At 34.7% G+C, this 12,432-nt stretch overlaps 1 protein-coding gene across 1 annotated transcript in view; it reads right to left on the reverse strand.

Moving 5' to 3' along the window:
- Positions 1-12,432, reverse strand: part of EPHA3 (EPH receptor A3) — a 264,085-nt gene that overhangs the window by 15,754 nt on the left and 235,899 nt on the right. Inside the window, exons 12-13 of the mRNA XM_063079677.1 lie at positions 6,733-6,882; positions 5,038-5,231 (exon numbers count right to left, since the gene is read on the reverse strand). Of these exons, the coding sequence (XP_062935747.1) occupies positions 5,038-5,231; positions 6,733-6,882 (344 nt within the window). The remainder of the gene's footprint in view (positions 1-5,037; positions 5,232-6,732; positions 6,883-12,432) is intronic.

Here is a 12,432-nt window from a genome sequence, read left to right on the forward strand (position 1 = left end):
CTTCCTTAAGGAAGAAAAGCATGGAGGAGAATCTAAGACAAAGGGACCAAGATGTACTACAGTCCTCTGAAATGCATTTGCTTTTGAAAGAAACTAAATGTCCACTGAGGCTAGAGTATTGTTTAAATGAATGTGGCACAAGTTGAAAGGTTAAAATGACCTCCACCTTCTCATATGCTTGCCCTTCCATCTACAAAGCAGTTGTGCAGGGCCGAGCCGTGGCGCACTCGGGAGAGTGCGGCGCTGGGAGCGTGGCGACGCTCCCACCGCAGGTTCGGATCCTATATAGGAATGGCCGGTGCACTCACTGGCTGAGTGTCGGTCACGAAAAAGACAAAAAAAAAAAACAACAAAAAAAACAAAGCAGTTGTGCAAATCAAATCATCTTACTTCTCCGCTTCAAATACCTGAATGGATTTCTCATACATTTAAAAACTTAAATTCCAAGGTCTTCATCATGGTCTGTGTAGCCTCAAGTGCTCTGGCTTCTTTTGCCTCCTTAAACTCAGGACAGACTCTTCCTTTCCTAAAGCTCTTCAGTCATATTACCCTCTGCCATCTTTTAGATTTCTCCAAACTCTTTCTTTTCTCAAGGTATTTGCAGTTTCTTTATCTTATGTCAAGAATACTCTGTTTGGAGGATGGGAGTGGTCTTTATACAGATGGCTCATTGCCTTCTTTTAGGTCTCAGCTCAAACACCTCCTCAGAGGGTTCTTTCTCAACTACTCCTTTATTGTCTATCACAGCCATCTATTTATTTCCATCTTAAAATCTGTACTTGTCTATTGTTTATGGTCCAACTTCTATAATGTAGCTCCAGGATGGCAGGGACTGTTTTTGTCTTCTTCATTGTTCTCCAGAGTCTACACAGTGCCTTGCACAAGGTAGATTGTCATACAATAAGGAATTGTTGGAAAAATGAATAAATGGATATTTGAATGAAAGAAATGATAGTGAAGAAGCAGCAGATTTTTAAACCATAAAAAGACGTCTAAATTTTTTTCTGCATATAATGGGAATTCAAAATTGGTTATAAATGGGTAAGTGGAATTATATCATATGTTTTAATAAGAAAATTCTGAAGGCTGTGCAAAAATGATGCTTGGAGTAGGGCAAGAGTAAAAGCAGGGGACAAGTTAGGAGGCTATTGCAGTGGTCTAGTTCATCAGGGGGAACAGTCATAGAAAAGACTGTTTTCAGAAGAAAAGGGGAGAGATGAATCACATTGATCCAGTAAGCATCTGGATCAAAGTGTGGAGAACAAGAAAGGGTGCTAAGAATTGCAGCAACTCCTGGTTGGTCAAATGTGTAGGTGCTTGTGTGTTCAGCTAAATTCAAAAGGCAGTGGAAAGATCAGGGTAGCAGGAGAAAATAGAAAAATACATTTTCAGAATATTAAGTTTACGAGTTTGTGGGTCCATTATCTGAGTAGTTCAGCTGTGAAGAGTGTCAGAGAAAAGGGAAGTAGTTGCAGAAATGCAGGGCCAGCAGAGGTGACATCGACAACCAGTATTTCCTAAATTCCTCTGATGAAGCAAATCATCTGGAGTTTTTATCAAATGCTTAAGTTCCATTCTCCTTTCCCAGAAATTATGAATCAGTAGCTTAGCTTGGGATACACCTGGAGAGTTGTATGTGCAATAAGTTCCCCAGGTGATTCTTATCAGAGAAATTCGAAAAACAGTGTAATAGAACATTGTCATTCTATGACAATGATCTGCAGACAGAAAGAGACTGGATCTACAGGAGAAGAGAATGTCAGAGAGAGAGACAGGTAGACAGTGAAACAGAGAAGTAGATGGATGCTTCTTTTATAATTAGAGGAAAGAAATACAAGATAGGTAGGCACAGGTGCAAGTAAGTTTTTCTTTTGCTCTTGGAAGTTCCCATCTAATGGTTTTGTATTTTCTTCATTAAGTATGTGGCAAGGGCGTCACTGGAAAATTCAAGGGGAAAATGAGTTTAATCACTGATGAAAAAGGATGACATAATCATCGTCAAAAGCAGGAATGCAATTTTTCTACAGAAAAATTCCTTGACACTGCATGGCAATAGGAGGTGGACGATAATAAATTTGTAACAACAAAATCTGCCAGTTGTGTGTTTTAATGGCGATAAGTAAAAATATAAATCTAATGATCTAAATTTATACATTAACTTAATTAATATGAACTGTACTTCATAGAAAAATATTCATATTGTCTCTAAAACTGTATGTTTTGTAACAAAATACATAGAATTTGTCCAGGCATTAAAGAACATATATCAGGAAAAAAGTATTCAATATATTTCAATAAGATAAAAATGTGAGTAAGGAAGTATATTAAAATTTAGATGCTAGGACATATCCTGACATGTTATAATCTGATATTAAGACTATCTTCCTTCATCTAATTGGTGTTAAATATCCCTAGATCATATTGTAGGAGTTAGCTTTACACTGATAATACCATCCTGTGGAAATGGTTGGAATGCCTTTTTTGTGATACAGAAAGAGTTGAAAAGATGTTTTCTATGCCATGATTACTGTTGTGTAAAGATCAAAAGAAATGGCTTCAGAGTGCAAAATGAGGACCTTATGGCCTAGGGAAGGACAGGTTTGTTATCCTGTCAGTTGTTAAACTGTCAGGTGGATTTCCAACAGAGTCTGTATAGTCTCTCTATAAAGTTTAGAAAAGAGATTTAATCTTATGGGATAAGCTATGGGTGATTCAATCTTAGTGATCTCTAAATGTTATTTCCAATGAATAATCTATGATCCTTATATACTGGTATTAAGGCTTTGTTTCAGATTCTCCTTATTCATCTTATTCAAATATAATGTAAAAACTGGATAAAGTGTGCTCAATATAATCAACTAAAATGGATTAAAGACTTAAGACCTACAACTGTGAAACTCTTAGAATGAAACACAGGGGGAAAGCTCTATCACATTGGTCTTGGCAATAATTTTGTGGACATGACACCAAAAGCTCAGGTAACAAAAGCAAAAATAATCAAATGGGACTATGTCAAACTAAAAAGTTTCCGCAAAGGAAACAATAAACAAGATGAAAATGCAATTCACAAAATGGGAGAAAACACAAATTATATATTTGGAAAGGGGTTAATATTCAAAATATAAAAGGAACAAAATATATAAGGAATTATAAAATATTCAATTCAATAGCAGAAAACAAATAACCTGATTAAAAAATGGGCTAAGGATGTGAATGGACATTTTTCTATGGAAGACGTACAAGTGGCGAACAGTACATGAAAAGGTGCTCAGCGTCACTAAACACTAGAGAAATGCAAATCCAAACCCCAATCAGATATTGCCCCACACCTGTTGGTGTGACTGTTACTAAAAAGCCAAAAGATAACAAGTGTTAGTAAGGATGTGGAGAAAAGGGAACATTTTTGGTTGGAATGTAAATTGGTACTGCCATATGGAAAACAGTTTGAAAGTTCCTCAAAAAACTAAAAATAAAACCATCATATGATCCAACAATATCACTTCTGGGTATATACTCAAAGGAAATAAAATTAGTGTCTTCACAAGATATCTACACTTCCATGTTCATTGCAGCACTATTCACAATAACTAAGATATGAAAATAACATAGGTATTTATGAATGGATCAATCAATAAAAAAAAGTTTCAATTTTTGTTACTTGTGGATGTGAGGAGCATTAATTTTGATTCTCTAAACTATTGCCTTGAATATTATTGATCTTCTAAAAAAATCTGATACTAAAGCATAATTAATTGAAGTTTTTATGTATCTATACATTCACTCACACACTGCTTGATCTTTAAACAGACAACTGGAGGAGAAAACCAAGGAATTTCCCATGCATTAAATGCCAGCTTTAGTAGCAATGCTTTGTAGCAATGGAAACAGCAGGGCAGGATAGCATTAATGGAAACTATAAATAACACAATAGAGAACAGATGTCAGGAAGTGTAGAATCGCCTACAAGTCATAATTACTGAGAAAACTCCACCGCACCTATGAAGACATTATTGAACTCACTAGTCTCCAAGCCATCGAGTGAGTGGTCACACTGCTACAAGTCCCAAAAAAGTCTGAAGTGCTTCTTTCTCTAGTTGTCAGGAAAAACATTTTTATAAGTACAAAATATATATACTAGCTCATTTGATAAATCAGAAAGAAAAATTAAAAGCCTAGAGTGCAAGCATCATCATATAAAAGAACTGTTTTACTCTTGTGTACACAATGAGAATCTAAATTATTAAACAAGATAGATAGCTTCACCTTTAATTTCTCTGAGATGCACCAAATACATGAATACTTTTCTTCTCATATGGCCCCTGACAAAATTCATTTCTCCTTCTCCATTTCTCCCATTGCACTTTGTAGGTGCACTGTAATTTACATGCTTGAAACCCACTGAGAGAACTCAGTTATTCCTAACTGAGAGGCAAAATTTCATAGATGTTGTGCATCCTGGATTGCATTGTACCTATGATGTACTGACATTATGGTACTGTCCAGGGGCACCTGATTTTACTCTTAGTTTTCTCTCTTCCATGGCATCTATGGTTAAGCAAATATTTGTTTAACTAAGTGGAGGAAAGTTGCATCCTGCTAACAAGTGTGACAGTTTGGATCTTTTTTTTTTTTTTTTGCTTTACTTTAAATGAAGTATGAATCAGGACTTCACCGGAATTCTCCACCATTCCAGGAGTTTTGTTTTTGTTTTTGTTTGTTTGCTTGTATGTTTTTTAAATAATGAAGACTGGAAAAAAAGGTATGTGTCCAGGTTTCCTATTTCTCAAAGACTTAAACAAGACTGAATGTAGAGTCATTTCTAGTCAAGATGGAAGTTAAAAATATCTTAAATTTCACGATTACTATTAGCATGAGAATTTCTCCTAAGGATAAGAAAAAGAAAAATATATCTCTCTCATCTTGAGGAATACAAGTTTCACAGAACACAGTTGGGGCAGTGGAAAAAAAATTAACACCTTGGAGAGAGCAAACACATCAATTTCAGAGTAAGTGCAGGATCAAATTTGAATGTGTCACCTTGCTGCCGCACTGGTGATGATCTTCAGGCTGCCAGGATTTCGGATAAGCTTGTCCAGAATGCTGACAATCTGCTCAAACTTGGGTCTGTTGTTTCTGTCTTTCTGCCAGCAGTCCAGCATCAGCTGATACAAGGCAGCTGGGCAGTCCATGGGAGGTGGCAGGCGATAGCCCTCGTCCACAGCTTTAATTACCTGTGTGAGAAGAAAAGTGTCCGGGACCTTCAGAGGTGCGACTCATTTTACTTCTTCATGGGCAGGACATGCTCAAATAAATATTTTCCAGTTAAGGAGAAACGTTCTCATTTTAAATTAATTGCCTAAAAGGATAACAGCTGATCAAATAAACAAAAAATTATTTAAGCCTGAAACTGAAAGAAAATGAGAGTGAACACAGGAAAGAGTTTTGAGATTTCAATAAAAAGAAATGGTCAGTGAAATAGGAAATTTGGTGTTATAAAGAATTATTATTTGGTCATACAGACCTCTATAAAAAGTATATAAGAATGAATGCAGAGAAAACTAATATGCAGAGTTTAGTTATACCATAGTTTAAATGGTCTCTTCCAAATAATAGTAACTTCCTTCAGCAAAATCCCATGTGCTGTACAACTTAATAATTATTCGTTGATTAGCATTCTTAAGTCAGGTAAAGCAGGGATTTTCAAACTTTAATGTGCATCAGAAGCATCTGGAGGACTTAATACACAGAGCACTGCATCCTCACCTCTGTAGTTTCTGATTTCATAGATTTGGGGTAGAGCCTGAGAAGTTGCATTTCTAACAAATTCCCAGGCCATACTAAAGCTGCTGGTCCAGAGACCACACTTTATGATCCTCTGATACAGACAGAATTCAGAAAGTAGAGATGTGGAAAAGTGAATCTGATTTTTCCAGTATTACTCCAAAAAAAAAAAAAAAAAAGTACAGAAAGATTTATATATCAAAATACATTAAAAGCAATTTTATAAGTGGTGAGTCGGAAATGACTAAAAGCATCTCAGCTTGCTTCTTATGTATTCTTGGGATCATGCTAAGCTTTTTTGGCTAAGCATAAAGAAAAATCTCTGAGTGCTGATCCCATATGCCAATGGCATCCTTTTACTAAGCATTAGCAAAATATAACCTATAAAAACAAAATTCCCTTTGAAAAATCATATCACAGTTATAATAGAAAGTTAAAGATTATTTTCTCCATCCAGAGACTTCAGTTTTTATAATTAAATTCATGTGCAAGTGAAATACATAACTAGAAAAAACATGATAGAGATTGGTTGTTTTTATCTGACTTTGGGAAATACTATATTTAAGTAAATAAAATGTTGGCATTCATACATTAATTAAATCAAGAAAGGATGGCAGACATATGTATCTTGCAAATTTTATATAGAAAGAGTTTTGTAGCAAAAATTCTTCAGATACTCACTGATAATTTTATTGGTCACTTTTTTCATTACGGTTTTTTTACAAATGTTTTATTTTGTCTTATTTCGAAACCTCTGCTTGAGGGAAACGTGTAAAGCTGTAAGAACAATTCAATTAATGTCCTTGCAAGGTTTGGAGACAGTTCCATTTCTTCCAAGTATTCTATTTCAATGTCACAAACTAGGAGCCACCTGGTTTCATTATGCTCCACTTCCTTGCACAGCTTGATCTTTTAATCTGAACCCGTAACTCATAAACTACAAATACTTACATCCTGATTGGACATCTCCCAGTATGGTCTCTCTCCATAAGACATCACCTCCCAGAGAACAATCCCATAACTCCATACATCGCTGGCTGACGTGAACTTGCGGTAAGCTATAGCTTCTGGTGATGTCCACCGGATTGGGATCTTTCCTCCCTGTGTATATAAAATCAAGTGTACACACATGAGCAATGCATGAAACATATAAAATAATACATAATATAATCTGAAATCTGACAGAACAGAGTATTTCTGTTCTGAAATGGAACATAGGTTTCTGCTAAAATAGCTTGATGTTCTGTTTTAATGCATTAGGAGTAGTGAACCACCTACAAAAAATTTCTTAGTAGGGAGAATTTTCAAAAACCTCTTTCCTTGTTATTTTGAAATATGCAATATATGATTGTTAACCGTAGTCACCCCACTGTGAATTGGGACACGAGGACTTATTCTTTCAATCTAACTGTACCTTTTCACTGTGTGACCAACCTCTCCCCACTCTCCCCTGCCCACAACCCCTCCCAGACCCTGGCAACCACAAGTCTACTCTTGATGAGTATTCCAGTTATCCTGATTTGACTATTATGCATGTGTACATGTATTGAAACATCCCACTGTACCCATAAATATGTACAATTATTAGGTATCAATTAAAATTTTTAAAATTTCAATCAATTTGGAAGAATTTTGAAGTCATTAAAAAAGGACACATTAAGTAATCACCTGAAACAAACAACCTGAAGTAGATGTGATATACCATGTATTAGAATTGAAAAAGGTATCACAAATCAACCTTTATTGATTTAACATAAATTTACATAAATTTACAAGCAATCTTAGTTCAGAATGTGAATAAGTTAATATTTGCAAAAAACTTAGACACACTGGCACATGAATACTTCTAGGTTTTTATTAACTAAATTCAAAATAAAATTATACCTTACTTTAAAAAGATTATTTTTGATATATTAGTCAATCATCTTAATTAATTTACTGAGCATCTCACTCCATCCTTAAGTCATTGAAGTACCTTTCCACATAGTAGGTAAGCACCACATGAACTTGACAGATATAACCATTACACTCCCAGAAATTATAGTCTAGAAGAGAATATTGCTTGAATGAGTTATGGGAGATTTACAAAGATAATTTCCATGGAATTTTCTCTCAGTTCAATAGATACATTTAGTAAAGATGTGCTGAGTGTCAACCATAGTGGGAAGTATTATGCTAGTCATTCTGGGTGAGACAAATATAAATAACATACTGTTCTTTCTGTTTGTAGAATGTCAGGTAAATAGAAGTAATTAGTTGCTGTGAATAACTAAATATAGAAATAAATAACTAGTGCATTGCTTTTCAAACTTTACAGTGCATATGAATCTTCCGGGGCTCACTCCTGTTAAGACAAAAACTGATCCAAGAGGTCCAGTGTGGAGCCAGTGTCGGCATTCCCAGCAAGCTCCAGGTGAGACTGACCTTGCTGTCCCATGAACCACATACCATGAGTAGCAGGGACGTAGTGGAAGCCGCTGTGAATGCAGAGCAAGGAGACGAGACTCTCACTAGAGAGACTGAGAGGACACGTATGACTTGAGCCTTGAAGATGAGTACAATTTTTGATACAAGAAAAAAACAGATGGATGTCCCAAAGAATTCACATTATTAAAATCTTAAGCCATATACATCAAAATGTGTTCCTCTGGTACTGTACCTTATACTGACAGCACATCACTGGATTTGAAGTGATGCTCAAGAGCAGCAATATAGTGCTTTAGAGAAATGGACCAGTGACTTAGGAGGCAAGTTATGAAACTTGATGATGCCTGAGTTTCTGCATCTGTTAGTTGCAAGAGTAGTAGAAGTGCTTCATAGCATTGTTGTAGGGCTAAATAACAACTTTCAGTAAAACCTTTAGCTTAGTTTCCAGCACATAATAAGGACTCAAGAAATATTAACTTAACACTCCCATTTTCTGAAGGAAATGGCATAAATCAATGCACAGAGGAGAAAAATGTATGTTTTGGAAGAAGTTTCCGGTGTAATTATAATACAGAGTATGTGGATAAATACAATTAGAGGAAGCTAAAATGTCAAACTGGCATTTAATTATAGATATGCTGAGGAAATTTTGTCCTGGCTGAGAAGAGTGGTAGATTGGAACTAACTCAGTGGAATGGAGCACTTCTCTTTGGTGTTTTTATACAAATGAGCTGTTCAGAAAGAATACCACCATAGGTCATTGAAGGAGGTAGGCCTTACACTGAGTCACGAAGAATTCATGTAACTGTGTAGGAATAAAAATGTACCATCAGCAGGAAGAATAATTATGCAAAGACGCACAGAGGAGGGAACTGAGTACAGCCTTTGTGAGAAGGTATCAGCTAAAGAATCTTTGACAATGTATATTGGTGAAGTAAATAAAACAAATCAAGTTGGAGGGACGGAGCCAGACTAAAGAGAGCCTTGGAAGTGAGGAGAGACACTATAGCACACAGCATGCAGTGGAGGAAGGATAGTCTAGAACTGGAAAAACAGAATAAAAGACTTTCACGGTCCTGTAGATGAGAGGGCAAAAGGTCTTAAAAGTTCCCTCATTCTCATCTCACTCATTCATTCACTCTCTTCTTTCTACGTTGCATATTTTTCAACAACATTTTAAAGAGTTCTTTTTCACTTTTTTACATTTGGAGAATTTCTGCTTCCAAGTCTAATATTGCTCTTTTCTCTGCCAGTAAGTTCAATCTTAAAAATAAAAATAATGAAAAATGTAAAACCCCCAAATTAACTTATCGGTAACTTCCTGACCAAGTTTCAATTCAAGATTTTCAGTATTACCCCTTGATTTTGACAAAAACACGCTTATAGCTGTGGCATTTAGTAAAATCTGCTCAGGATGCCAAATGGAATCATTGAACAATCATTGAACATAGTTTCTCTTCCTTAAAAACCTCAGAAAATTAACAAAAGTCAGACAAAGCTGTATTTATGAGACAAAGGAAATAAAATGTTTTAAAATCTCAGTTAAATGTCTTATCTCTGCTACAGATACTTTCCCATTTTCCTAATAGCCCTTGCCACTTTCTGTTTCCTAGAAACAAATTGCTGAATGCATAGAAATGGCACTAAAAGAAAAAAGAAAGAAAGAAAAAGAAGTCACTTCCATGCTAAAAACTTTGCATCTATTTAGAAAATGTAAGGCACAGATACCTATCACCCTGCTAAAGTCCCTAGTTAAAATAAAAATACAGTCATTAGAAAAACAGTAGTTTGATGACAGCCATGACATAGAACATAGAAGACTATTTAGTTTTACTTCAAACAGGATTAAAATAGGACATACTAAAGTTCTTTCCTCTTAAGTGCTTCATCATTATTTTCCAGAAAGGTGAATATTGAGTACATTTTGATAAAACTTCTTAAAATAGTGAAACACCGAAAGGTGATCTCTTTTAGGAAGGATGCAGCCACGCCTGTATTTAAGTTTGAAAGGAGAATATTTTCCTGTGCTGTTCTGGATATAGACGTGCTATTGGAGGGATCTCTGCTGTGGTGATGTGCCCATCTCTTCAACAGGAGCTTCACTCTCCAGAATCCCTTAACTTGACTAGGACATTTATACTGTGTTCTTTACTGAGCATGTGGTTACGCATTTAAGCAGATTATTTCCAGAGTGATTTTCTAACCACGTGCTGCCTATTTGCTTTCACCTGTGTAAATCTTTTCTTTTTTTTTCTTTTTTCCAGTTTGGTAACATTTATTTATTTTATTTTTTCATGTTTTATTTTTTTTGTGCATGATATAGCTTCAATTTTTAAATTATTATTAGCATATTCATTAATACAAAAATTTTTCTTATTAAAATGTTGTTTAAAACTCACACAAAGGGATGTATGTTTGGAAAAAATGTATGGAACATTATTTTAATAAGAACACTTAAATTTCAAATTCTGCTCTTTTTCCGATGTGTTGTAATTGTTGCAGCATGCCACACACACGCACACATGAACACATGCACACATGCACATTATTGTTAGAATAGCAAACTCAAAATTTTCATTATGATGATTTCTGAAACTTACTTGCTGATCAGGTGAACGTCACACTATCTTTAACTTTGGTTACACTAATTCTTAACAAAGTATTATGGTTTAAGAGCCACAGTTAAGGCTCAATGTGTTTGCACAGTAGTCATCTGTGAAATGACAAAGATCTCTCAACACAAAATTTGCTAGCTTTGCAAGTGTAGGACATGGCTTTTTACTTGTTTGTCAATCAAGTTTTTAATCTGAGGTTTCCTCTGACTTTTTACTGTATCAAGGCTTGAATTGTTGCCCTTATGGAAAAGCATGGAGGAGTTGGGTAATTTAACTTTTTAAAATTTTATTGTGAACATGTTATTATGAACACACCAAGAGCAAGTAAGTGAACTCAATTAGTTCATCAATAAAAGCAGTTTGCCAAGTTTTAAATGTTTATTTAATTATCCAGATACTTTCATTGATCGACTTTTTAGTGTAAGAGGGGTCGTCAAAATGTTCGTGGAAAGATTTGTATTATTTTTTAATTCTATTTTTCCACAAATTTTTTGATATATGCTTGTAATAGTTCTTTTTCCTATTGCCAGATTCCGTCCCAGGTCACAGTTCAGTAAGATCATATATTTAAAGGTAAACATATTTATTTTAATTATATGTAAATGGAAAACTCTGCATTCATATTTTCATATATAATACCCATATAACTCATCCTTAAAAAAAAAGCTGAGGCTAATTTAACCTCTTTACTTAGAATGTGTGAATGAGTGTCATTGGCCTTTGCTCAGTGTTATTGTTGAAGCCCCTAGCTTTTTACACTAATTTATTTAATAGAAATAGAATTTATTTAATATTCATGAATTTAGACTTCTCTTAAGAGAACTTCCATTAGCTTCCAGGTAGCTTTTTAGACTGATTGGTTTAGATCCCATAATAAAAGGATCACCGTAGATCCCAGACTCTCATCTGTTCCCTAGCCATTCACCTTGGAAATGATGCCATTCATCACTAAGATGATGAAAGAACATTAATTATTTTTCAGGGAAAGTTTTTGTCATTAGCATGGGATTTATGATATAGGTAAAGCAACCAATAAATTGTCTGAGCCTTAATAGAATGATTAATAAATGTTCTGCCCTTTCCTCCTTTTCAATTCCCTTCAATTGGTTAAAACATCTTTACTATTGGTATAACAAATTTATTAAATGAGAATATAAGAAAACTCTCATTGTTAACTACAAAGTACTATTCAAATTTAGCAACCATTGCTAAAAATAAATCAGACTAAAAAGAATTTTTAACAATGTCCTCTTATTCCGTAATGGGCAAATATTTAGTCACTCTGGCTTTAAATGAAAAAAAATATAAATAAACAAACATTGTATGCACTTAACTTGAAATTAAAAAATCAAAGAACAGGTGAGATTCCAAACTAGCAAAATCATTGTGGAATTTAAGGAAGGTTGAAGGTGTTCATTATCACCAAAACTTTCTATTCAACATTGTAATTTCAAACTCTTTATGTCCAACACTAGTAAAAAGAATTTAAACAATAGATCTAGTCATATCTATTGCATAAATAATAGCGCACCAATCATAATTTGAAATCATAAGCCTGAGATTATAAAACTGAAGGTAAAAAGCATAACTCACATATGCCTGTGTTCGC

Source organism: Cynocephalus volans, chromosome 1 (assembly GCF_027409185.1).
Source record: "Cynocephalus volans isolate mCynVol1 chromosome 1, mCynVol1.pri, whole genome shotgun sequence".
Lineage (NCBI taxonomy): Eukaryota > Metazoa > Chordata > Mammalia > Dermoptera > Cynocephalidae > Cynocephalus > Cynocephalus volans.